The 27,441-nt window shown below is 46.3% G+C and overlaps 4 protein-coding genes and 1 pseudogene across 7 annotated transcripts; all 5 read right to left on the bottom strand.

The window, feature by feature from the left end:
- Positions 1–2,634: 2,634 nt before the first annotated feature.
- On the bottom strand, positions 2,635–3,789 carry LOC123148786 (MADS-box transcription factor 22-like). Its single transcript, XM_044568269.1, has one exon. The coding sequence runs from the start codon at positions 3,787–3,789 to the stop codon at positions 2,635–2,637; it is 1,155 nt and encodes a 384-aa protein (XP_044424204.1).
- Positions 3,790–11,645: 7,856 nt separating this feature from the next.
- On the bottom strand, positions 11,646–15,596 carry LOC123149848 (uncharacterized protein At2g02148). The gene is made up of 8 exons (XM_044569602.1): positions 15,199–15,596; positions 14,473–14,596; positions 14,057–14,395; positions 13,792–13,954; positions 12,776–12,896; positions 12,633–12,695; positions 12,221–12,478; positions 11,646–11,964 (listed from the first exon to the last, which is right to left on the bottom strand). Exons 1-8 carry the CDS (start codon positions 15,316–15,318, stop codon positions 11,863–11,865), a joined length of 1,290 nt encoding a protein of 429 aa, XP_044425537.1. The 5' UTR covers positions 15,319–15,596; the 3' UTR covers positions 11,646–11,862.
- Positions 15,597–15,822: 226 nt separating this feature from the next.
- Positions 15,823–17,695, bottom strand: LOC123149849 (putative 4-hydroxy-4-methyl-2-oxoglutarate aldolase 2). Of its 4 annotated transcripts, none has more exons than XM_044569603.1 (3): positions 17,371–17,695; positions 16,955–17,098; positions 15,823–16,642 (listed from the first exon to the last, which is right to left on the bottom strand). In XM_044569603.1, exon 3 carries the CDS (start codon positions 16,600–16,602, stop codon positions 16,096–16,098), a length of 507 nt encoding a protein of 168 aa, XP_044425538.1. In that variant the 5' UTR covers positions 16,603–16,642; positions 16,955–17,098; positions 17,371–17,695; the 3' UTR covers positions 15,823–16,095. The 4 variants fall into 4 exon arrangements, with proteins under 4 accessions (XP_044425538.1, XP_044425542.1, XP_044425541.1 ...); XM_044569607.1 differs by having other exon boundaries at positions 16,946–17,098; XM_044569606.1 differs by having other exon boundaries at positions 16,955–17,101.
- Positions 17,696–19,888: 2,193 nt separating this feature from the next.
- On the bottom strand, positions 19,889–21,672 carry LOC123149851 (putative 4-hydroxy-4-methyl-2-oxoglutarate aldolase 2). Its single transcript, XM_044569610.1, has 2 exons — positions 21,425–21,672; positions 19,889–20,622 (listed from the first exon to the last, which is right to left on the bottom strand). The coding sequence occupies exon 2, from the start codon at positions 20,599–20,601 to the stop codon at positions 20,095–20,097; it is 507 nt and encodes a 168-aa protein (XP_044425545.1). The 5' UTR covers positions 20,602–20,622; positions 21,425–21,672; the 3' UTR covers positions 19,889–20,094.
- A 1,542-nt stretch (positions 21,673–23,214) lies between these two features.
- On the bottom strand, positions 23,215–25,137 carry LOC123147267 (putative UDP-rhamnose:rhamnosyltransferase 1; annotated as a pseudogene).
- Positions 25,138–27,441: the final 2,304 nt, after the last annotated feature.

Below are 27,441 nucleotides of genomic sequence, written 5' to 3' on the forward strand. Positions count from 1 at the left end.
GGACTTGGGCACTCTGTGTGCCCTTGCCATTGCATTTGGTGCATCGGTTTGAGTTCTCCATGGTGATACGTGGAAGTTACAAGTTTAGAAGCTTATTACTCTTGGGTGCTTGGGACCCTTGAGCTTGTTCCTCTTGGGTGCTTGGGCGCCCTAGACGGTTGAGGTCACCTCGGAGCCATATTCCATTGTGGTGAAGCTTCGTGGTGTCGTTGGGGAGTTAACCCCAACCTTTGTGGTGTTCGGAGCTCAATCATTGTGGTGTAAAGCTCCGGGCAAGCGTCGGCATCTCCAATTAGGTTGTGGAGATCGCCCCGAGTAATTTGACGGGTTTCGGTGACCGCCCCCAAGGGTTGACAAAGTGTACGGGTTCGGTAACCGCCCATAAGGGTTGCCATTTGTACGGGTTCGGTGACTGTCCTCAAGGGTCCCTTAGTGGAATCATGGCATCTTGCATTGTGCGAGGGCGTGAGGAGATTACGGTGGCCCTACTGGCTTCTTGGGGAGCATTGTGCCTCCACACCGCTCCAAATGGAGATTAGCATCCGCTAGGGTGTGAACTTCGGGATACATCATCGTCTCCATGTGCCTCGGTTATCTCTTACCCGAGCCCTTTTACTTATGCACTTTACTTTGTGATAGTCATATTGTTTCTTGTCATATATCTTGCTATCACATAGTTGCTTATCTTGCTTAGCTTAAGTTGTTGGTGCACATAGGTGAGCCTAGTTGTTTTAGGTTTTGTGCTTGACAAATTAACCGCTAGGTTTATTCCGCATTTGTTCAAGCCTAAACCGTAATTATTTTAAAACACCTATTCACCCCCCCTCTAGGCGACATCCACGATCTTTCATGCGCGAGGCGGGCCGCCTGTTCACTGACTGGTCACGTTTTTTCGATCCAGATAGACGACTCAAACGGGCCTCAAACACCCGGGCTGATCGGCATCCACCATATCCAGGCCAAATATGGGACACCCGGGCACGCCTACCACGTCGAACCCGGCCCATGCTGGCCCACCCGACCCTACTTATATTCGTCCCCATCCTCTCACCAGAGCAAACCCTAGCCACTTCACTCCACTCCCCTCTGCCACCCCAGCTCACCTCCGGCGGTTTCCGGCCTTCTCCGCCATGGCAGGCAGCGGATCAGACTCCGGCCAGTCTGGATTCGTCGACCGGAGTGTCATCCCGTGTGGGTTGGAAGAGGCAATGGCAGTCCGCATTGCACTCCGTTGCTGACAATGATAGTGCCTGGCCGGCGGACGGGTCCATCCGTGCGCCGCGACGCCTTAGCGTCAGCTCACCGGGCGCTCGGGTCCTCTGGTGCTGGATCCTTGTGGTCCCGGCAGCCGGAACACCTCTCCTTCCCCATCACCGGCCGGGGAGACTATGAGTCCCAGCGGTAACGGGCGGCCCGCTGTGGGAAGGAGAGGATAAGGGCCGCCGAGTCCCGTATCGCGGCGAAAATGGCGGCAGTGGAGGCGACTGATACGGCGGCGCAGGCGGCCGCAGAGGAGAAGCCATCCGCACCCGCATTGTGAAGAAACGGCTGCGGAGGAACACGCGCGCCCTTGCCCGAGAGAAGAAACGGGCGGTCCGTGCCATGGCTGGACTACCACCGAAGAAGACGGCGAGGTCAGCACCGGCGACGAGCAGATCCAGCTCGATCTGTACTGCTTTTTCGACCGGTACTTCCGTGAAGACAGCAAAGGCGTCGGGAAGGGCAAGGGCAGTCGTGGGTAAACTCCACCATAGACATGCCAAATTTTGCTAGTCCGATGGCATGTATAGTGTAGTGTGATGGAGTAGTTGGACGATGTATGTGCATCGACGTAGTTGCATGAGTTTGTATGGATTTGAGATATGGTAATTGACGTGTCCGGGCGTTTGAGGGATTGGATTTGCCAAGTCCCGGCTGTAGATGCTGTTAACGGAACGTCCCATTCCCAACAATAGATATGTATCAATTTATATCTGGGTTAGATGGAAACAAATCATCTAATTTTTAGCTCTTTTGGAAAGGTGCCAAACGGTAAACAATCCCAACCATAAATATCTCCGATCACCGTCGCTGGCCAACGGTCTATTCACGTCTATTAAGAAAACCATGATTTCTCATATTTATTAATTAATATGAGGTGCAGTTGTTGTTCTTGGTAGTGTTATGCAATCAGAAGTAATGGATTCTAGTCTCTTGAGTTGAAGTTTGGATTTGTTTTCTATCTTTTAATTTATTTATTTAATGAGCATGGCTTCTATTTTTAGTTGACACGCTAATGTTTGCCTCACAATATTATAAAAGGTGCATTGTTGAAATACATGTTCCACTTCCTTCATTCGTAAGATGAAAATAATCTAAACAACAATAAAAAACAAAATTGTAGGTATTGATGAAAACACATCATGGACCAAGACCTGGAACACTTAGCATGCATATTTTCCCCAAAGATCCTAATTAAGAAAATAGTCCGAAGGATAATGAATTTGGAAACAAATATATTTTATTTCAATTTAGCTCTTAAATGTAAGCGCTAAATAGCATCTACAAAAGCTCTCCATAGTCTATAAGACCATCAATATCTTGTCCAGTAGAAGAGGGCGGCACATCAACCCATCCACCATTTACCATGGAAGACTATCCTAGATCAGTACCGCTAGAGCCTAAGTAATCATCCATCCCTAGGAAACTATTGTAGAACGACTGATCTGATAGAGCATGACCCCATTGTTCAGTGTTAAATGGGTCATCAATAGAAAAAGCATTGCCACTCGAGTACCCAAATAGTGGAGAGGCCTCCAAATTATGCCCTGACGTTGAGTCGTGGTTTGCATCACTTTGTTGTGGTTGCACTATGTTGCAAGGACTTTCATAGTTCTGAACATGCAACTCCTCGGGTTGAGTTTGCTCATGTACCTGATTTGGTATGGGTTGGACATGGGAAGCCAAGTGTGGAGCTAAAGATGGTGGCGCAAAGTCAAACATTTGTGGTACCTGCATAGGAAAAAGTGGTACCGAAGTTTGTTCTGGTTGTGATGGTAGTGGATCTGCAGGTGGCTGGAGTTGTAAGAGATTGTGAGGCCACGATGGATGCATTAGTGAATGAGTAGTACCCAAATGATCTGTCGGCAGAACACTTGGTACTTGCAGATCTTGTGCTACACATGTGCCACTGGTCTTGGCTTCACGACCATGCAATGGAGGTAGACGGCATCTAATGTCTTTTTGGACCCGAGAGAGCTCACTGAAGAGCTTATTTAGAGCTTCAAGACCGAGATCTTGTTCCTTCGTGAAGATAAGATTTGCCACCATACTTGGATTCTCTTCTTGGATACTTTTCATACGAAGGATGGAAAGTTTCTTTCGGTCTTCCTCGGTCATGTTCTCCATGTCCAACTGAGCCACCTCGTTTTGTAGGCTTCCAATCCTAGCAGTGGTTGCCTCATTGGTGGAGGGAACTGCTGGTGGAGCTCCAAATAGGAAAGCATCAACAATGGGATCGGCCAATGGCGTCCCAAATGAGTGCATCTTTCCATTCTTTGTCTCTAGGACGACTGCAACCCTAGCCCTAGTAAGGGCAGAGATGTCAGACGCCCTCTTGAACAAACCGGAACGTCGCTTGTAGAAGGTGAGATCACGGTCTTTGTCATTCTGGATGTATGCCACACCTGACCGCCTCTCTTTCCTCGGCATACTATTGTGGACAAAGAGGAAGAAACTTACTACTACAAATAGGAAGCACAAGTATCTACAGAAAACTAGAGATTTACAGGTACTATTGGCTAACAGCATATTGGTGTAGGATATGAGAAGATGTACTCCCCTTATATAGAATAAAAGGGTTGTATGGGAGTGCTATTTGATATGCTAAGATTATGTAAATATTTAGTAAGAATTAACATACATAACTCATAAAAGGTGCTAGTTTATGGATACTATTAACTCTCGTCCAAATATACATATGTGAATGCATTGACATCCTTCTTTGCAACCACTGATATGTCTTTCTTATGATGTAAGTATTCACATCCATATATAGAACTATTAACACTTACAAAAATTGAAATATTAAATGATTGCCATTTGACTACATCCATATCCTTATCAAGAAGTATTAAATGGGAGTTAAACCCAACTAAGTTTTACTCTAATATACAAAATAATTGTGGTCAAATTTGTTTGGTTGTTAATTGCGTCCAAATCCTTTGTTGATCACATTGATTACGTCCTAATATATCAACGATCCCATTTATTACATCCATATCCTGTACTATCTATGAACTATCTAATCTAGAAGTGGTCGTCCTTTAATCCATAATACGCCAGTATAACATGGACCTTGCTTTGGGCCTTAACTTAGAAACTGAGATAGCAACTAGGAATGATACACTAAGAGAAACTAGAAAATACCAAGACATTTGGTAAGTCATGGTATAACACATATGTTACTTTGAGCATCGACCTGCCTCCTTGGTAAGCCCAGTTCCCACGGAAGATGTGTTTTTATTGGTTACACATGTATATATTGGGCCCTAGTTTTTTATGGCCCATAAAACAATATGTACAAGGCTTTTTTTGGAAGGAGCCAACACAACCTAATATATTATATATTAAAAGTAATTGACGGGCTCACCAGAAAAGGATAAAAATGCTAGAAAATCCCTCAAAACTAAAAACATCCGACTGACAATCTATTATATATTAAAATTAATCAACGGGCTCCCGAGAAAAAAGATAAAAAAATGTTAGAAAACCCCTTAAAAACAAAAACATCTGACTGACTATTTAATAGGCTGGAATTTTATAACAATTAGACTAGTTTTGAGTGAAATAATTACCCACCATTGCCATTATAAGAAGAAAAATGGTTCATCCAACTTATTAGGACGTGGGATGATGCCATCTTATTAGGATGTGGGCTGATGCCATATTATAATGGAAAAAATAGTTATGTTCCAATAGTACAAAAAGGACTACTCACACATGAACACAGTGGCAGCAATGTTCATGTAAATGATCTGTGTGATGAATTCCTCCTTGGCAGAGTACCTGATTGGATCTCATGGAGCAGAGAGGTGGGCGGCGCAAAAATCCTCTATTAATATTTGTGAGGTTTTCAAGAGTATATAAAGGCAGCGGAAGATAGAGGCGATGGAGGCAAGATCTATGGCGGCCATGCTCCCCATTGGATGCTAGCGCCGACCAGTGGCATGTGGCCTAGGGGGTCCAGGTGGGTCCAGGTCCCTCCGGCTTCATTTCTTCATGAAACTTAGTATTTTTTTTGGTTTTTTGGTCCCTGAAAAATTGATTTTTTTAAATCCAAAAAACAACAACCGGCACTTTGCACTGTATTAATAGGTTAATCAAGAAAATATAAAATTTGATGCCAATATTATGCCATCATGATATAATTATAGCATGAAACAATAAAAAATTATAGATACATATAGGACATATCAACTGGCATGAAAAAATTGATGTTTTCTAGGGTTCATTAATACTCGGCAATATTGTTCCCCAAGATAACCAGATAGACACAAGGTACTCCTTGGTTCCTACTGGTTTGATGTCTAGGCTAAAATTGTGACTAGCACGAATAAATTGATGGCTTTGTCTATCGCTCAGTATTACTTGATGACACCCTTCTGCTGGGTAGCTGGACAGAAGCGAGGTTCTTCCTACCAATTAGAAATGGGCGACTCCCACTATGTAGCCATCGGCACGTTAATCCAAGCTAAAATGGTGACAAGCATGAATAAATCGTTATCTTTTTCTAAGGCTCATTAATAATTTATGGTACTATTCGGTTGGATAGCCAGGCGGAAGTAATGTACTCCTTGTCAATTTGAGGGGACGACTCTTGGCATCTAGCCATCTATGTAGTGACTAGAGCAAATAAATTGATGTCTTTCTCTACAACAAATGATTGATGGTACTATTCGGCTAGACAACTAGACAGAAGCAAGATACTCCCTGGTTTCTGCCAATTTAAGGCGGATGGCTCCCGGTAATATGTGCATTAATCCAAACACAAACAGTGACTAGCACGAATAAATCCATGTCTTTCTTTTAGGCTCTTTAAAATTCCACATTTCGACTAGGTTGTTTGAAAGCGTGAGGTGGGCATCTTCTGACACGGAACCACATGCACATTAATCCATGCTAAAATGGTGACTTGCACAAATATATCGATGCTTTCTCTAGGGCCCATTGATGGTATCATTTGGTTGGATAACCGGACGGAAAGTAAGGTATTCCATGATTTCCTATCCATATAGGGTGGGTGGCTCCAGGCACGGGCCAGTTACACAATAATTCGGGCTCATCTAACATGAATAAATGAATGTCTTTCTCTATGGCTCATTAATGCTTTGGTGGCACTCTCTGGGGTGTACAAAAGCGAGGTACTCCCTTCTGACTTCGAGTGGTTGTGGGGCCACTAGATGGACACAAGCAAGGTAGTACCTGTCATTTGGGGGAATATTTTAAATATTATTTTTATGACATAAATTTCTAAAATATAATATTTCACCGGTAGTACTTCGACATGTCGGTGCGAACAATGACAGGTATCGTTGGCACTGCCAATGATACATTTGTTGTCGTTTCGAGTCATGTGGGCCGTCATCAGTGCATCCTGCACCAGCCCTCCCACATGACACACTCATATAGAGCTAGCTACCTTAGGTCGTGTACAATGATCCTGTCTTCGCAATGTCACCTAAGATCGTTGATGAGTTAAACGAGAGTGAATGGAGGAAAAAAGGATTGCCATCTCTTACCTAAGAGAAGGTCTCTCAAGAAAAGAAGATACGACAATTCTAACCAATGTACTAGATGTCATCTCTTATATTCTCTAGTTTAATTTTAACCATCGCATTATTTTAAGAGCGTGTAAACGTTGCTTGTTAGGCTAAGAGCTAATTCATTGTATAATATGTTTTTAAGCTTCTCCAAATGACATACATAGCATACGAGAATATTGTAACGAGTAACTATTTGTGTACAGTGTGCTCGATCTATTATGAAGATATAAAGCATGTGTAATTTGAATGTAATGTTGCAAGGGAGGTTTGGGACAATCTTGGTCTACTGGAACTCACCGAAGAGGCATGCATGCTAGAACATTGAGGTGGTGTTTTTTTCCCACAAATTCACGAATGTTTTTTAAATTTGCTAATATTATTTTTAGAAAGCATGATTTTTTTAGTTTGAGACCATTTTAAAATTTTCAGATATTATTTTTAATTGGGGAATATTTGTAATTTGATAAGCATTTTAAACATCCTAAAAATTATTTTAATTACATAATATATTTTTATAAAGTTGCAAACATTCTTAAAATCCACTGATTTTTTTTCAAACTTGGAAGCATTTATTAAAATTCTTGAAAATATGTTGAAAAGGAATAAAATTTGTCAGCATTTGTTTAAAGTTTCACAGTAGGCAACCTTTTAATTAGTTTTCTAGTAAATGGCTCAAAAATAGATCTGTACAACTGAGAAAAAGCTATATCTCGCTGTACAGCAAGATATAACCTGAGCTCGCCTCTGAGGCCACCTTAGTGGGTGGGCCCAATGGTCCGGATTTGGAAAGGTAGTACTGACTGGTACAGACTTGTTTTAGAACCAGTTTCTCAAAACAAACTTGTTTTAGAACCTTTCGAGTTATTTTTTCTTTTTTGTTATTCGGTGTTTTCTTGGTATACTTCATTTTTATTGCCTGTTTATTTTCTCTATTGGTTTTCATCAGTCTCATTATTGAATTTTATGTTTTTCATTCCTTTCCCTTTTTTGCATTTTTAAAATACACGTTGACTTTATTTAAATACACATTGAAAATGCATATACATGTTGAACCTATTTGGATATACGTTAAACATTTTCCAAATACAATTTGAATACTTTTTTAAATACACCTTGAACATTTGTCAAATGTACATTAAACATCTTCAAAATAGAATGTGAAATTTTCTTAAACACACAATGACCATTTTTCATAAATGCCATGAATATTATTTTTAGTTGTGCAAACAGTTTTTAAGTGCTACGGAAATTTTCTTCAAACTCATGAACCTTTTTTGAATGGTACGAAATATTTTCTGAAGATTGCACAAACAAAATTTGACATTGTATGAATTATTTTTTTAAATGCCACGAACTTATGTTTAAACATATGAACATCTTTCAAATATGAAAATTATTTTTTGAATATTGTGAACATTTTCTACACACTATGCAAACAACTTTTTTACGTTACATCAAGACTTTTTAATGCTGATCAACATTTTAAAAAGTAAATAAAATAAAATAAATAAATAAACTATTACTCAAAAATATTTAGAAATATAAAATGTATATAAAAATCAAACGCAAGCAAAGGAAACAGTGCAAGACTCCCTATTGGCAGGGCGACTACGGGATCCCTCGAGCTACTGTCTCGCTAAAAGCTAGACATAGCGGCGCCGTAAACGCATCAAAATCACATTGGATTGGATAAAAACCAGCGAAAGTGGGCCGTCTCAATACGTGCATGGCCTTAAAAAACCAGATGACGAACCGCTGAACCGGCGGTCCAATCAATTGATGAAAATATGAACCGACAACTTCACTGGTTTAGTCACTGATCTGGTTTTTAAAACTATGGTACAAAGGGTTGACCAACAAATTGGAGTAGTTATAATATCTACAGTCGGACCTCTCAAACCCACCTCGTACGTCTAGGCGGGCCGCCCGATCACTGACCGGTCACGTTTTTTCGACCCAGGTGGACGCCTCAAATGGGTCTCAAACGCCTAGGCTGATCGACACCCACCATATCCAGGCTAAATATGGGGCGGATACGGGGGCCGGGCGCGCTCGCCACATCGGACCCGGCCCATCCTGGCCCACCTGACCCTACCTTTGCTATAGGATAGCACTTGAGAAGATTACGGAAAAAAACGTCCATGGACTGTACCGTTTCTTGAACCATTGGTTTATTGGGCTCGTTGCCATGGACTGACTAGTGACCACTACTGATTGCTAATACATTTTTCTCAAAAAAAAAAGATTGCTAATACATTTTTCTCAAAAAAAAAAAGATTGCTAATACATGAGATTCAGTGACAAAATTAATTATAGATCTGACTGACCTTTACTCGCTTGACAATTACAGATAACTCTGTCGCATAATTTCCAGAGGGAGGGAGGCACGCCGGTAGGTGATTCCCCGCCCATGGTTAGAACCTTCATGGAACCAACAAATCTCACATTGCTGCATTTTAGTCAGTTCATTCAGCCTTATCCAAGCTTCAGAGTACTCGTCAAATGCAAGTTATCATATATCCAATGACTCGGATAAAAACAGCAAGCCACTTTCATATATATGGCTCAGTTTGCGGGTTGGGCGTCGGTCGATGAATTGAACATAGGAAAATTTAAAGTTAGTGAGATTGTTCTGAGGCCATTTCAGTAGTCTTTTTTCTTTGTCGACCATTTAATTAGCCTTTCCACCTTTTGTTTCTGAATCTTCAGCCACGCCTACATTTGGAACCCCTTTGTTCCTTCTACTAGTGCTCATCTTTTTTTTTTCTAGTGCTCATCGGTAATGTGGCGACAAACTAAATATTATTGCACTTTTTATTTATTATACAAGGATTTTATGAGGTTTCTTCATGCTTTGGTCTATTTATCTACTTATATGTGAACAGTTTTTAGTGAGCTCTTCCCGGCACAGGAAAAAAAGGACAAAGAAAAGAGTCCTCTTCATTTTCCCAATCCCTGAGAGTGAGATACACATTTTTGTTATTCTCTCTTTGCTGGTGGTACCGCTACCTTACATGCCAAGAAAAGGCCCATCTGAATTTTGCTGAAACTCCCTGATATGTCTAATGTCTTTTCTAATCTAATTAAGCGAGTACTCCCTCTGTAAACTAATATGGACGCGCACAACACAACCCGCACACGCGCGCTACCTTACATGCCAGATTGTCTATTTTTATCCGAGACTGTATTCCGCGATCCGTCATTGGGGTAATGTTGCGGGAGATTTTTGTTTCTGGCGTTTGACGAACTGACTAGTGACTGCTACTGTTACTTATTTCTACATTCACTAGTTAAAGTTTAGTACAGTAACAAAAATTAGTGTGCAATTTATGTTTATGCTCATAACAATGAGTCATCTGACTTGGTTTCCTAACTATTTTCCAGGGGAAGGGAGGGATCCCTCGAATCTGTCAAGACCGAGATGGGGCAGAAGATGGCATTGGCACATCCAAAGCTCACATTGGTCGACAACGGCGGTTCAGAAAATGAGCAAGTAAAGCGTCCAGGCTCTCGGTATGAAGTGAGGACTATCACTATTACCTACAACTACAAAGTAAGGAAATTTTGGTCATTCTCATAAAAGTACTTTTCATGTCTCAGATTATCTGTTATCTCTGCGGCATATGTAAACACATGCTGAATTTGTTGCTTTGTTTTGGTTGATTACTTTATTTTCAGAGGAAGAGAAGGTGGCCAGCCAACAGTACGATAGAGCATAAGCCAATGTTGGTTGACAGCGGCAGTAGCAGCGATGCCAAGAGTGACAAGAGTGATGACTATAAGCCTCCGGTAAGGCATTCCATGAAATATTTTCAAATTGTCTCTCTTAAGACATTTTCAATGACTTTCAGCCACCCATAAGGCCTTACATTCAATAATTTAAATCTGTCTCTTCAGAAATTTTTGCTGTTCAAATATTGATGTATTTCACAGACCAAGAGCCTAAATTTCTTATTGGGAAAAAATAGCCGACTCTTTGATTGGTTCTTTTACAGACCAAGAGGAGGAGGCCACCAGTTCTCAAAACCGCCAAGAGCAAGAGAGGGAGGCCACCGGGTTCGAAATCAGCCAAGAACAAAGAAGATGGCATTGGATCCTTGAAACCAGGCATTGAGCTCAACGTTGGCAAAAGCTTCAGAAGCTTCAAGGTCGCTCCGGAAGTCGCTCCTACATGGGCGTATGCAGAAGCCCATATGCCCTTTGCTCGCTGCAGGAGTGATCATCGAGACGGTTCTCATAGCCGAGGGCATGAGGGCCTCCGCCGCCTGCGAGGACCTCACGCGGTGGAAGAAGGCCCTGGAGTCCTTTGAGATGATGGGCATGGACGTTGGCTTCATGCGCGAGCGCGCCGACAGCCTCCTCACCCTTCTCGAGAAAGCAGATCACCTGCACAAAGGAATAGAGGCGGCAAAGATGGAGCGGGCTCGCGCCACCAAGGGGTTGAGGGTGCTCAAGTTGAAGCTGTCGAGCATCAAGGACGCTCTGAAGGAGATTGACATGGAGTTGCATGAGATGGCAAGTGATAGAACAAATGGCTTCAAGTTAATTTGGTAAAGAAAATATTTTGCTCAAGAAATAAGTGACGACCAATTTGTGGTGTGTTAATTCGGTCTCAAATATAAGACCAATGGTTCATGATTTGTTTGACAAGTAATGTAATTTTATGAGATTCTGCACCAGGAGACAATTTTAGAATGAAAGTGATAAAATGGATATGCAAAATTCCTCTCGATTTACACAAAGCAAATGGCTCATTTTTTTGTAAACTGTATGCTGCTGACTACAACGGCTAAATATATTCCACTTATTCCATAAATTGTTTTCACTTAAAGAAAAAGTATATAGATCATAGTAAGGCACAACAGTTAATAAATGAGGGAGTCACATCCATCGATATACATTTCCATTGAAGGAAGCAAGAGTGAACTCAAGTTCAGTTACAACAACCAAAACCCATTCTACAGGGTTCTGCATCATGGCCGAAACAGCATTGAACTCCCCACAGAAAAAAGGAACAACATCAAACTGCGACAAAATTGCTTAACTATGTATCACTCAGTCAGATCCCTAGCCTCTTGGTGCCACACTCTGAACAGAACTTGGATGTCGCCCTTAAATACGGCGAACCGCACTCGTCGCAGAACTTTGCAGGGCTGCTTGGCTGAAATACAAAACATGCCATCAAGACAATTCAATAACAGTGCACCTGATTTGAACATTAAAAGTAGATTTCTGTTTTTGTTCAGCTGTCGAAATAATGCAGTGCAGACAGACAGGATGACTTGCAACTAATTACTGCATGATGAACATTTTGATACTACTCCCTCCGTCTATTTGAGCGACAAGTAATATGGATCAGAGGGAGTACTATATTTGGCATGTGACTTGGCCAGTACTAAAAATAAAGATTCACTCACAAGAATATTCGAGCGTCCTCCAAGGTGGTTGTGTCCAGCTTGCATGGAAGATAGATGCGGAGATAGATAGGACTGGTGCTGCTGGGGGTTATCTGACAGTTGCGAGGACGATGCACATGGATGAATGGGAGGGAACTGAGAACTATGTTGGTTTTGCTGGATGTTGTCATGCTCTGCTTGATCGAGAAAGTGCAAGTAAGGTTGACTTTCTATCTGTTCAATGTGTCGCTTCGATGATGACTCATGTTGGTTTTGCATCTGGAAGAGAGCAAGCTATTAGTGGTGACCAACTGAAAAGGTGGATGAACCAGAAAAAAATAATCTCATTTAACAAAGTAGAAGGACCGGAGAAGTCACTGTGAATTTGGGATATTGTCACTAGTCATGACAGGTATCAAAAGATAAGAGTTACCTCGAATGGTGGACGAAATTCTGAAGAACAAACCAATGGAGAAGTCTCATCCTCTGACAAAACCTGGACAGAGGAACCAATTAAATGAATAATGGAATTGGTTTAGCTGCAACCTTAGAATCTTAAATCCAGTATACACTTACGGATGTGCCAGGAATGTCAAATACTGGCTGCAGGGTACGCCTGTACTTGTGTCGAGGTGAATAGAATTTGTAATCTCTAGATGAAATGGCCACTTCATTTCGACCGGTCAATCTTTTGAACCTGCACATTTAGAAAAAAAAAATCAAGACTTAGAAATACATAAATCATGGCATATCAGAGGGTACCAAGAGTCAAAGTGGAAAAGTGAGGATAAATAAAGCTTTTGCCTATAATTATAATTAATTTAATTAACTGAAGATTTGATTATATTAGCAAACTTCTGAAGTTTCGTATTCATAATTCATCCTATATTGAAAGCAATCGGACAAGAATACAGTCAATTTCTTATAGTTACCTTAAGCAAGGAAACAAAATATATATGATTTGTTCCAAGGAAATGCCAACAAAGGAACGGAGTCTGTCATTCAAGAATATGCAGTATTTTGGCTTATGAAAATAGTAACTTTATCCACACCACTTACAAGAGACGATGGTTTATAGTAAGAAATATTACAAAGCAATGTATCTGTTTCGAGTGCATATTTAATACAGAGTCTGTAAGTTCAAAACAAGGAAGGGTTTCTAGAAGCAGAATTTGGTCAAAGGAAAAGTTTTTTTTTTGTAACTGGGCCACCAATTCAAGAATATGCAGTATTTTGGCTTATGAAAACAGTAACTTTCACACAATTTACAAGAGAGCATCGTTTATAGTAAGAAATATTATCAAGGAACTTATCAGTTTCAAGTCCATATTTACTACTCCCACCGTTTCATATTAGTTGTCGCTCAAACGGGTGTATCTAGCACTGAAATACGTCTAGATACATCCGTTTCAGCGAAAACTACTACGGAATGAGGGAGTATAAGAAAGGGTTACTCAGAAATGGCTTGATAATATCTAGGAGTAGCACTGAAGGGAGTATAACAAAAGTTTCCCAAGATATGATAATACAGAAAAAGTGAACAAGCAACAGATGCATAAGGAAGGAAATACAGGGTGAATCAGAGAAAATACCATTCCGCATCCTGCATTCTCATATTATTTGGCCTCTCTATGATCACCAAACCATTGATTACAACAAAACGGACCCGCTTTTCTTCCTGCACTACAAGTTCAGGAAACTTGGTCTTTGTTGCATTAGAAGTAGCCAGCTCCCTCCTCCTGAAGCTACAATTTCCTGCCACATAACACCAAAGGAGACTCGGATGAGAAGAACAAATAACCAGAGTAGAGTGGGCGCGACCAAATACAAATTTCCATTCACTAATCATCATCATACCTTTCTTGGGAAACTTTTGGGTCAGCTTCCTGTACAAGCCGCCGGCAGCTTCAAGAGCTACCCCAATAGTTTTCTCACGGGATCCGGTCAAGGAAGCAAGACGTGCATTGACGTCGCTCACCAAAGACTCGTACAAGTTGGCTATGTACATCAAGGGCAAAGCAAACCTCGGGTCGCCTTCGTATTGCACCTCTTGTTGCTTTCTTTTGTTGATTCTATTGCTGGCCAGGATAGAGTCATAGAGAGAGGGTTCTTCCACCTCAATAACATTCTGGCCAATAAAATGGTCAATGATGATGTCCAGGAACCTAGACCGTGCCACTTCGATGGGCACAACATCTGTAATGAAGAGGGGAATCAGGCACAGAGAAAGCAGTAACAGCAGACAGAGCAGGATGAATTTCGAAGAGTTGTACCTTGTGGTGTTAGGATATTAATATGACTAGGAGGCCTGCTGCTGTTCTCAAGAGCCGAGTGCTCGTCGTCAACTCTGACACCGTGGAGGCTTAAAGAGCTGCTGTATGATCCATGCAAGCAATCCTAGCAGATAAAGCAACGGTCAACACTCAAAACCACGACGTTGTGTTTTGTTACAAGAAACATGCTGTTCTGGGGCATTTAAAGGATATGCATCCATTTTTGGTCGGTCGAAGTAACTGCCAACAGTCAATCTTGAAAAATAAATAAATACACAGAATGTTTTAATTTCACAAAACAACACATTCCTACCTCCGCATGTTTGGCCGGTCAAAGTAAATGCCAACTGTCTACCTTGAAAAATACAAAATGACACTTCCCTACCGCCCCATTCCACAAAACCAAAGGCAAAATTTCTGGCACGGAAACCTTGTACTTATGTGCATTTAAATACACAGCATTTTTCGAAGTAAATGCCCAGCAATGAACAGAGCCTTTTTTACTTTGTCATTATGCATTCAGGTTCACATGCTGGTTATTACAATGAAACACATGGTAAAAATGGACAAATCCTAACAAGAAAAGCATAGCTTGTAGCACTACAAATCCAACCCCAGGCTCACTAGAGGTTGAAGCCAATCTGCTCTGCTCCGGGCAACACTGGGTTTCACCACCGATTGGAACGAGCTAACCAGCCATGGGTTCAGTGGAGGGGGGGAGGTTACCACGGAGTTGGAGTCGCCGCCGCCGACGAGGCTGTCCTCCTCGGTGAGGGCCTCGGGGTCGACGTCGCCGTCGCCGAGGAAGACTGCCCCGGCCCCGGCGCCGGCGGAGTATGCCCGCATCGCCGCCGGCCGAAACCCTAGGTGGATTTAGAGCCTGACGCCCGGCGCCAGCGCCAGCACCAGCATGGCGACGGGGGCTGGCTGGTTTCCCCCTAAAAGAGCATCTTTTTCTTACGCCCGCCGGCGGTTTCCCCTAGGTAGGATATGCTCGAGCTGGGAGCGGGCCGTGGGGCGGCGGCCGGCGGCGGCGCCGGATTCGCTTTGGGAAGGGGCGGCGTGGGTGTGGGGGTCGAAGGGGGGTTTGGTTGGTGGAGTAGCAGAGTATTGTTTGCTCTGCTCTGCCTCACTACCGGACTGCTGACAGAACATGACACACATTTTGACAGTGCAGTGCAAACATCTACTACTTCTAGGATCTCCATCAAGATTAACATAAGCACATTGTTTGATCTGCTTCACTTTGCTCCATCATAGAACACATGTGCATACAATCTCATCATTATCAGCCTGAGCTCTGAATAAGGTTCATTCAGCACAACATAATACAGAAACTTGACAGTGCAATGAAGCCATCCAATAAGTATTAGTATTATTATCCCCAATTCCCTATTGTTCATTTCATTTGATCAAGCAAGGCAAGCCTGCCATTGTTATTTACATGTTCAGTTGAGAGCTCCTGGCATCTCAAGTTCAGATATCAGAGCTTCTGTTCTGAAGCAGCAACAGACGTCCTCTGTTTTGTGCAGAGCCCAGTTCATCCGTTCATACATACATCATTTTACACACAAGTAAATGCATACACAGAGAGGAACAACACAGGCAACTGGAAGGCCTGCACTACACGCTGAGCTCGGTCCTCGAGACGAGGATACCGTCGGCGTCGGCGTAGAGCCACTCGCCGTCGCAGATCCTGGTACCAGCAACGGTGACCGGGACGTGCTTCTCGCCCATCCCCCTCTTGTCCGACTTCATCGGGTGCGAGCCGAGAGCCCGCACGCCGATGTCGCACTCGTTGATCTCATCAACATCCCGGACGCAGCCGTTGATCACGATGCCGGCCCACCCGTTGTTCTGCGCCAGCATGGCGATGTTGCCCCCCAGGAGGGCGCGGCGGAGGCTGCCGCCGCCGTCGACCACCAGGACCCTGCCCTGGCCCTTCTCCTCCAGGAGCGCACGGACCAGGACGTTGTCCTCGAACACCTTCACTGTCACGACGGGACCGGCGAAGAGCCGCCGGCCACCGTAGACCCTGAAGACGGGCTGCAGCGCGCGGAGCTCGCCGCTGGTGATCATGTGTGAGTTTGCGTCGCAGACCTCCGCGGTGGCCAGTGGCAAGGCCGCCATTTTGGGTTCAGCAGGGCTGCTGCACGAGCGCTGTCAGCACCTTTTCGAGAAAAACAAGTGTTGTCAGCAGGAGTAATAAAGCTGCTCATTCAATCTGCATAACAGCAACAGGTTCTCCAAAGATATGCATGCAAATCATGCACTTGAGCTTATAATACTGCAATAAGGAAGACATATTGTTCAGTTATATGTGGCTTAACAGTTGCATAGATCTCAGGCGGATGAAATGCTGGGACTCCATTTAGGAAACAAACATGATGAAATTTTCCATGAAACACAAGAATCACCAAGTCAGCCTCATTTGATGAGACGTTCACGTTTTGACAGAAGAAAGGTAACCAACCACTCTTACCGGCAAAGCCGTGAGGAGGCAATGTTGACAGCGAAAAACAGACTCCAGGGAGCTTCAGTTAGTTGGTCGCCGCCGGTGGGAGGCAAGGCATCAGGTAGCGGTGAGTTCTTAGTGCGTGCCATGCCATCAGATAGGAATACCCATCTGCTGTATAGGTGTTTTGTCAGTAATGATGCTATTTGAATATGCTGGAGTAGCCAGATGGAATAGGATTACAGTTAATTTCAGACAGTTGCCTTCAGCAAGGAAACATTTTTTGCCTCTACGTGGAGGCAGACAAATTTGGCGGTGCATATAAATGACTACCCAAAGTTTGGCTTGCCTTGAGTTTAAGATTCAGAGTAATTAGTAGTGTAGATGCAGAGAGGACATTGACAAGAGTAAGGAAGGAGCATGTAGTCGCGCTGCGCGCTTACCGGAGTGGCCACCGGCGTCGGCGTACGGCTCGAGCGAAAGCAGCGCCTTCCCGGTCGCGCGTGCCTCCCTCGTCTGCTCCAGTCGCGGGCGGTCGTCTCCCTCCGGCGGCGCCAGGAAAGGCAGACTAGCCCCTCGACCGCGGCGTCGCGACGGTGGGAGACTGGCGGGGCAGTAGAGGCTTGAAGTGAGGGAGGGATGAATCAGCGCGGCGGCGGAGGAGGAGGAGGTGCCCCGGCCGGCGAGCGTGGCTCCGGTCTGCGGTTGGTTCGAGCAGAGCAGAGCAAGAAGAGGAGACAGGGTGGAGCTCTGCTCTATCATTATCGTGTGGTTTTTCCTTTCTTTTCTTTTCTTTTTCTTTTTATTGAGTAAATTGATTGATAAATGGTATGCCATGCCACTTTAATAATAATAATAATAATAATATAGGGCAAAGAGAAGATATTTTTTGTGGGGGCAAAGAGAAGATAGAGACACCGGTGTATTGCCAACGTCGTCGAACCATATCAAAAATTCGAGACCAAGAGATTGGCAAAAACGTCGTTCAAGGACTCAAATGCGCAACACGACGAGGATCACCGTTGACGCCCGGGAAAAGAATGGAAAAGAAAACCACTAATAAGGAGCTTATCTCACTCACGCCGTACAGACCAGTCTCAACGACCACAAAAGCCCAAGGTCGAAGGGCATCGCGCAACCGAGTCCACAAAACGGCACCGGTGTGCCGGCAACATAGGCAAAGAGTTATATATAATCGGGGACACAATCAAGTTGATGAATAAAAGTTCATGCCCACAAGTTCAAAATCATACCCATAAGTTCATCCAACCAAGTTCAAATGCAAACTAAAGTTCAAGACATGAAAGACACATCAATCTTCATCTTCCTCGTCTTCGTCTTCGTCCTCATCTTTCGAAGACGACTCTTCCGCCTCCGAAGATGAATCTTCCTCCCTCTCCGCATCATGTGAAGCTCCGACGGTGTTGGCAAGATCTTCAACAGCATCTTCATGGGAATGTGTGTGACATCGAAAGACATTGCACCCATGGCGGCCGGAGGTGCACCCATGCCTCCCATGACGGCCGAAGGTGCACCCATGCCTCCCATGGCGGCCATAGCGTCGGAGGGTGCTCCAAAGCCACCCATGCCTCCCATGACGGCCAAAGGTGCACCCATGCCTCCCATGGCGGCCGGAGGTGCACCCATGCCTCCCATGACGGCCGAAGGTGCACCCATGCCTCCCATGGCGGCCGGAGGTGCACCCATGCCTCCCATGCCGGCCGGAGGTGCACCCATGCCTCCCATGACGGCCGGAGGTGCACCCATATCTCCCATGGCTCCGAAGCCACCCATGCCTCCCATGGCGCCGAGGCCACCGCCACCCATTGCACGAACCAGGGCTCTTTTTTGGATTAAGACTTTTTGTTGGGCAAGATTGACATACTCTTTTTGCGCCGCATTGAGTTTAGATGTGTCCAAGAAGAATAAGTGCTTCTCCCATTCCAACAACTTAGCTCGCTCCTCGTTGCTCACTTTCCTCTCCTCCATGTAGCTGGCGCCCGAAATACGCCGCGCGGGTAAGTGTTTTCAACCGCGCACCCAACCCGTTATAGCGCGCGCGCCGTTTTTGCGCGCTCGCTGGAGCGACCCGCCGCGTTGCACGCGCGCTAAAACGGCCTAATTTGCGGCGCGTAGCTAGTTTAGCGTGGCTGTTGGAGATGCTCTTACAACGGAATGCAACGGAGGAAGTAACTCTCATCGGTCCAAGTAAGTTTCATTCAGCGGAATGCAGGCACCCAATTGGCTTTATTATTATGCCCGTTCTTCATTTCATTTGATTAAGCAAGACAAGCTTATCATTATTACAAATACTCACCATATAATAAAATTTTAAAAATGTTCACTGTATATTAAAAAAATGTTCATTTCAATTTTTTAAATGTTCACCGTATATTACAAAAAAACTTGATATTGGTTGCTTTGCTCCACTGAAAAACACCAGTACATTTTGGCCAGCCCGAGTAAGTTTCATTCAGTGCAATGGAGGCATCCAACTGCTTACCTTTATTACAAGTTCAGTTCATAGCTCCTGAATCTCAGGTTCAGATCTAAGACCATTCAGTTCAGAGCTGAGCCCTCCTTACCAAGGTACGAGACCTTTGCAACCAGTACGAGAGATATATCACTCGCACACGTCGCCGGACAGCACAGACTGGCTCATCTAGGTGGCCGGAGGGGGATGTTGGTGATGGACGGCGCCATGGACGACATACGCATCACACAGCGAGGAACACAATGATGTTGTGCCTGTTCATGCTCTTGGTCTTGGCAAGGCTCCGAACTGCCCTTGAACCACCGGTCCCCTCTCCGGCGTGCCCCCGCCAACGGGCGCTTCAGGCAGGATGGGAGCGCCGGCGTACTCCGCTTCGGCAACCTCGCGCACCACCAAATGGCCGATCTGCAGTTTCGGCACGCATGCCAGCTGGTAAGGACGAGAGAATATGGAGAACAGAAACCACAGAGGCAGCAACAGCATTACAACATGACAATTATTACAGGCTTCTGAATCTGAAGTTCAGATACAACATGATTCAATAAGGGAGGGCAGAGGCAGCAACAGCAAGCACCCTCCTCTCTTATGCAGAGCCCAGTTCATCCATCATGTTACAGACAAGCAAATACAACCACAGAGTGGAACAACACGACCAACGAGGCGTCAGCCTCTCCTACACGATGAGCTCGGTCCTGGAGACGAGGATGCCGTCGGTGTCGGCGTAGAGCCACTCGCCGTCGCAGATCCTGGTGCCCGCGATGGTGACCGGGACGTGCTTCTCGCCCATCCCCTTCTTGTTGGCCTTCATGGGGTGCGAGGCGAGGGCGCGCACGCCGATGTCGCACCCGTTGATCTCGTCCACGTCCCGGATGCACCCGTTCACCACGATGCCCGCCCACCCGTTGTTCTGCGCCTGCTGGACGGGGTTGCCGCCCAGGATGGCGCACCGCAGGCTGCCGCCGCCGTCCACCACCAGCACCCTGCCCTGGCCCTTCTCCTCCAGGAACTCGCGCACCAGCACGTTGTCCTCGAACACCTTGAGCGTCACGACGGGGCCCGCGAAGACCTGCCGCCTCCCGTAGATCTGGAAGATGGGCTGCAGCGCGCGCAGCTCGCCGCCGGTGATGAGGTGCGAGTTGGCGTCGCAGACTTCCGCCGTGGCTAACGGCAAGGCCGCCATGGTAGCTGATTCAATTCAGGGCTGCATTGACATGAACAGAAGAGGCACATTATTCACCAAAAACAAAGTCAAGGGCAAACGTTGCTGACAGCAGTAACCACCAAAGCAGCTAATTTCTTCAACATGGCAACATATTATATATTCCCCAATGTAAAGGACATGGAAATTATGCATGCACCTGTGCTCATACCAGTCATACGGCAATAAGGAATATACAGTACCATCCTGAACTACGCAGCTAAGCAATTGTGCGTCAATCTCAAACAGAACAAATGAGGCGATTCCATCAGCCAACAAGCATCGGGCATTTCTTTTTCTTTTTCTTTTTAGTAGGTGGTCTCAGACAATTAGGCAAGGAGCAGACCACTTCTGTCTGATTGTCACTGAGCTGAGCAAAACAAACACTCAGCAAAGAAAAATAAGAGGCTTGATATTCCTAAAGAAGACGGATACGCGGAGGAACCAGGCTAAACAGAGATACATTCACATGATCGAGGCAATACAGTAAAGAAAGAGGTTGTCATGGCCTGAAGCTCTGACACTGTGAGACATGAGGTTCAGCATACATGTCGACAGTACAGCCGCCACTGGGTAGGTCGACGCGTTCTCCCCTCTCCCTCTCTCTCTCTCTCTCTCTCTCTCAAATGTCCACTCTCTCCGCCAAGATGGGAGGGAGAAACGGATCCGCCTCTCATCTCCAATGGTGGATCCCATCGTCCTCTACCGAATCCGCGCGAGTCCCGCGGCCTATGGAATACGGATCGAAGAGCTCGAACGAGGTGATTGGACGGAGCGGAGGAAAGGGGAAGGGAGGGAGCGTTACCTGGCCGCGCGTCGCCGGTGGGTCTCGCCTCGCCGCCGTGGGGAGCGAGGCAGCGGAGGGAGGGGCGCCGGCAGTCCTGTCTGAACCAATCAGGGGAGAGATGAGATCAAGAAAGGAGGGCTCCAACGGAATGGAATCAGAGGAGGGAAGGGGAGGGATCCAATCCGAGGAGCGGGGGAGAAGAAAGGAAGCTCCTTTTTTCCTTTTTCTTTCCCGTGGTGTGATGGCGATGGTGGGGTGGTGGTGGTGGGTGGGTGGCGAACCACGAGTAGTCCGCGGCACGAGCCCACCGGTCCCACTTTTTCTTTGAAAACGAATGGAATTCGGGCACGGGAACCAACGAATATCGTCGAATACATTTTTCATTTTATTCGGATGTTTGTGTTCGAAAATACATTTTTCTCTAGCATAGGAAATACTAGATTCCTTTGTTGTCTCCTTCCCGGCGTGCGGCCAAACCAGCCGCATATGCAGCTTGGATCATAGGTCGTGATGCTCATGCCATTTTGCGTAGGCGGTCACACAATTTTTTTGGGGTTTGCATCTTCTTCCAAGCATCATTTACGAGGAAAGAAGACCATTGTGCGAGAAACAATTTAGGCGTGCTTGGTATTCTGCATACCTTCCAGCTAGGTCTCGGGGGTGCATTTTTGGCCCGTACGGTTGCCTACAAGCATTGTTGGGTCTACATAGCACGAAACTTAAAGCACATCTCAGATAGGCCCCGCAAGGAAGAACCGAATCAGCCGTTCCCACTCAGTTAGGCTCTCAGAGTGCATGGTGGGGGACCGTGGCGTCAAATTTGTGCGAGTGGGGAGATGGCGCAAGCTCGTGCACGTCCTCAAAAAAGCTGGAGGAGGAATTGGGTCACTACCCGCCGATTCACACCGTATTTAGTCCTCTTCGGCTCACCACCATAACCCCAAACTAACTACCTGGTTCAGCAATCATCCCTCTGCTCGGCTTTGACTCATTAGAGGTTGATTTGACTATTGACCGGGAACCTCCTTACATGTGGGACCCGTCCCAAAAAATGCAAAAATTACTCTCTCCTCTCCATTTATCTGTGTTGACTGCGCCTCGACCTCACGCGCAATCAAGCAGATCCCGACGATGTGGCGATGTATGGAACCCCTGTCGGTCATAGAACCCTTCGACCGGTCGCACGATGCGGTAGGGATCCTCCTCGAGCACCTTGGCCACGGGCGTTGGGACGGTGACGCATGTTGTGCGGAGGTTGTCGGCAACGGCCCTATCTGACGTCCCAATGATGCAGTGCTTTTATGGTGGCCTAGACGGTGTTGGAGTATTAGGTGTGGAAGGAGGGCATGTCGGGGGAAAGAGGGAGGGCGGCGGGACGTGGATCTCACCGCGGAAGAGGAAGACACGATTGGGGTCCATCCACCAGGGAGCGCGATGGCGGCCTCGATGAGGATGTGCGGTATGTCTGGAAGGTGCGTTCGTCAATGCGCAAGAAGGCGTTGGTGAGGGTGAAAAGGAGGAAAGGGAGTCCCCGAAGCAGAGTGCACTAGATTTGAACTAGTGCGTAGATTTTTGTTGTAAGACTGGTACGTGAAGAAGTATAAAAGCATTTACAATACTATTTTACTGATACAAACGCTTATATATTTTTTGTATAGAGGAAGTACGTACAAATAGCATTATATATTTTTTACTATTTATACTGTTTTATATACTATTTTACTGATCTAAACGTTTATATATTTTTTTGTACAAAGGGAGTACGTACGAATAGTATTACTGAGCACTGAGCATGAGACAACGTGCATTTTGATTTCGGCCACCTGTGGTTGAGTTGGTTAGGTGGATAGTAGTATTCCCAATCCACCAGGCAGGATTCAAATCCTGGTGCTCGTATTATTTCTGGATTTATTTCAGGATCTCCGGCGACGCGCTTTCAGTAGGAGGAGACGTTCCCGTCGACGACGAGGCGCCTACGGTGACTTCGTAAATCTCAAGATGATATGCCGGCTCAGTCTTTTGAAGGTGCTCATAGGAGTAGGGTGTGTGCGTGCGTTCATAGGGATGAGCGCATGCGTATGTATATGAGCGCTTGTGTTTGTACTGATGCTAAAAAAAAAACCATCGCACACTCGCTGTCCACGAGAAGCGAGCCTCGCTCAGGCTCAGCATCACCGGCGCAGCAAGTGCTGCACGAGCTCGTCGACGTACTCGTCCTGCTTGGCTCTGTCCCAGAGAACCGCCTGGAGCTCCCCGGCGTTGCGCGCGAACGCCTCCCCTTCCTCGTCCCTCGCCATCACCCGCCGCACCGTTGCGGCCACGTCGTCCCTGCCGAACGACCCGTCGCCCTCGTCCCTGGGCACCTCCAGCCCGACGCCCCTCGCCGCCATGCCGCGCGCCGTCACGCCCTGGTCCAGGAACAGCGGCAGCATCACCAGCGGGTGCCCGAACAGGAAGCTCTCCGCGAGCGAGCTCAGCCCACCGCGCCGTGCGCCAGGATGCGCACCTGCGGCACCCACCCCACGCGCACCACGCCGCGCCCGGACACGGCCACGCGCTCCTCGAATCCGTCTGGGAGCAGCGCGGCGCTCGGCCCCCGCAGCGCCCAGAGGAACCGCGCGCCCGCGAGCTCCAGCCCTAGCGCCAGCTCGCGGACGTGGTGGCCGGTCAGCGGCGCCTCGCTCCCGAACGCGACGTAGATGACGGACCTCGCCGGCTGCTCGTCCAGCCAGCGCATGAGGCTCGCGCTCTCGCTCTCGTCGTCGACATGGTCGGCTCCTTCTTGGGCGGCGAGCGCGGCGTCGTATGGGGCGAGGAGGCCGCAGAGGGCGACGGGCTTGCTGAAGAGGTCGGCCAGGAAGGGCCCGAGCGGGCCGTCGACCTCGCGGCTGCCGCGCAGGATCACGAGCGGGCAGCGCTGCTCCGTCTGCCAGAGCCGGCAGGCGTCGGACGGGCCGGACGCGTTGGCGCGGAACGTCTGGACCAGCATGTCCCTGGCCTCGTGGAGGCGGTGGGCGATGGTGGTCGGGAACGGGATCCACCGCGGCTGCGCCATCAGGTCCTCCGCCGTCGTCCGCGGGTGCGCGTCGTTCGCCGCCTTGGGGCCGATGAAGGCCATGAACGGCGCCGGGCAGATGTGGAACAAGGCGCACGGCACCTGCAAGCCAGCATGGAGCATGGTGATGGCCTGATGGGATGGGAGCCATGCACGCACGCCATGGAAAAGCTATGCATGTACCTTGTGCTGCTCAGCGATGGGCGGGAGCCAGTAGTGTGCGAAGTCGACGAAGATCCAGTCGGGCCTCCTGCCGAACTCCGTCGCACCGTCCCCGCCGGCGCAAGCCTCGTCAAGAAAGCCGGCGAAAGGGGCGGCGAGGCCGTCGAAGTGTCGAACGCCACCTTGAGGAGGTCCACCTTCTCTGGCGGGACGTCGGCCGTGGACTCGGCGCCGTCCGGCAGGCCGTCGACGCTCGGCAGGAGCAGGGGGAGGAGGCGGATGCGGGGGCTGACGAGCCTCAGCCTGGCGACGTTCCTCGGCGTGGAGACGAAGGTGACGGCATGCCCGCGCCTGGCGAGCTGCTCGGAGAGCTCGAGGAAGGGGACGAAATGGCCGAACGCTAGCCATGGGAACACCACGACGTGGAGAGGTTGAGGCGCTGCGCCTGTGGCCTCCCTGCTGGCTTCTGCCATGGCGTCCCGGAGGAGACAGCTATATTGTGAACTTCAACGATGTGCTTGTACTTCCTATCTTCTTCAGTATCAAAACCATTGTGATGTGTGCTTAAGTTGTTTAGAAATATATGTCCTAGTCCTACTTTCTAGATCTTCCACTACCAATAATGCGGTGTGGTACATTTCTTCCACCTTGTTAATGTCCTATATATACTCCCTCTAATTTTTATTTACTTCGCGTATTAGTTTTGGTCAAAATCAACCTTCGCAAACTTTGACCAAGTTTAGGGACAAAAAATATTACTCCCTCCTTCCATCTATATAGGGCCTAATGCATTTTTTAAGACTACCTTTGACTATTGACAAGATTAATAGTGCATGACATGCATAATGTGAAAATTATATCATCGAAAGCTTCTTTCACATACGAATTTGACGGTATGCTTTGTGTAAGTTGCATGTTATATTTTATTGCTCTAACATTTGGTCAAAGTTAGCCTCGAAAAATGTATTAGGCCCTATATAGATGGAAGGAGGAAGTAACATATATAATAACAAATCAATACCATTAGATTCATTTCTGAACGTACTTTCACATCATATAAATTTATTAGATAATTGTTTATATTATTTTCTCTAAACTTGGTCAAACTTTGCAAAGTTTGACTTTAGTCAAATCTAATATGCATACTAAATAAAAACGAAGGTAACATCTAAGAAGTTCATCCTCACTATCTTATTTAACTTAACATGCAAGCATGCCACATCACCATACAGTTATGCATGGGATAAAGCTCACCCCAACATGCAACTACGCATGGAAAAGACCCACCACTATATGCAACCATGCATGAGAATTTTTTTTTTCCATTCTATTATTGTACTTATATCAATAAAAGGATACGCAACCTTTGCGCATTCGCGAAGAAATATATATTGTACTTATATTCAATAAATACTTTATAACTATACATGATCAATTATAATAAGTCCAAGGCGCACTGTCGTCGGTGCCCTTCCCTCAACGATGCCGGGCAAAGCTTGTTGTAGTAGACATCCATAAGTGGACGTGCTAAGACCCCACAGGACCAGCACACCAGAACAACATCAACCATCGTGGATGAAGAGAAGCATAGATAGGAAGGATCCAACATATACACACGAACACAAAAGAATGAAGTCTGGATCCACTGAACACCAACACCGACCGAATCCCATGAGATTCACTGGAGGCACCTCCACACGCCCTCCGGCGACGCTGGATGGACCGGACGGGGGCTAGGTAGAGAGGATCTTATTCCATCTCCAGGAAGCCACCTTTGCCCTCACCTTCCTGAACAGGATATAAACCCTAATCGACCCAAAAACACCTAAAAACGGAGCGGGAGCCCTCTCACCGGCAAGGGCTGGGGTCCACTGTGCCTCCATGGCTCTAAGGCCACAGGAGATGCAGCAGATGGATGACATCGCCGACAGGAGGAAGGAAGCCCTTGTCGCTTAGGAGTTGCCTTTCTTGGTAAGGATAAAAACTTTGCGGGCCTACTGGTACTAGTACTCCTTCACAGTTTGACCACTTGATATAGTATATTCTTAACTCTATGCCAAACTGTCTTTTGGGAGCTTTGTTATGAATTTCCACTTGAAGAAATGAAGCAACTTGTTGTTTCTTATTTTACGTAATTTAGTTGTTGTTCCAAGAGCTATTGTGCAAAGTCAGACGTGAAAACTGCATTTTGTTTAATAATTTTCTGCATATTTCCCCTCTGCCAACCACTGGTAGGCTGAGATGCCAAAAGTTGATTAGAAATAGGGTGGGTGATTAGTGAGGGATAGGGCCGGTCTGTGGATCTATGATTTGCATTCGTAGATGTATAATATTTTATTTATATATGCGCTTCCTTGGAGGGCTAGACCCAATCTTCTCTTCAATTGTGATCGTAGACGGATGATACCAGAAATAAGGAACAATCTCCCTAATCTTTGTGATGCTGGATTTCACTAGATATTTTCCATTTCCGCACTGAGCCCTTCCCTAGTAAGATAAGATAGAGTACGGGTGATCTTGAAGATTCCCAAAGCCCATACAATGACATGTCATCATATTTAGGTGTTGTTATCCGCTATTCACGGAGAATGTACATTTTCATCACCTGTCAATCATGCTTGCGTAGTCTACCTTGGGTATGTGGGATATTTGATAATTGGATGGTTGTCCAAATGTCGTGGTGTAGTTTGATCACTGACAATTGATTTATTGGGTTGTGATTTCTTATTGACTTATGGTGTTCTGATTTCTTATTTCAGTACCCAAACGTTGTTATCTTAGAACATTTAATTAGTCCATCACTTGTATTGTCAAAAAC

Source organism: Triticum aestivum, chromosome 7A (genome assembly GCF_018294505.1).
Source record: "Triticum aestivum cultivar Chinese Spring chromosome 7A, IWGSC CS RefSeq v2.1, whole genome shotgun sequence".
In the NCBI taxonomy this organism is placed as follows: domain Eukaryota; kingdom Viridiplantae; phylum Streptophyta; class Magnoliopsida; order Poales; family Poaceae; genus Triticum; species Triticum aestivum.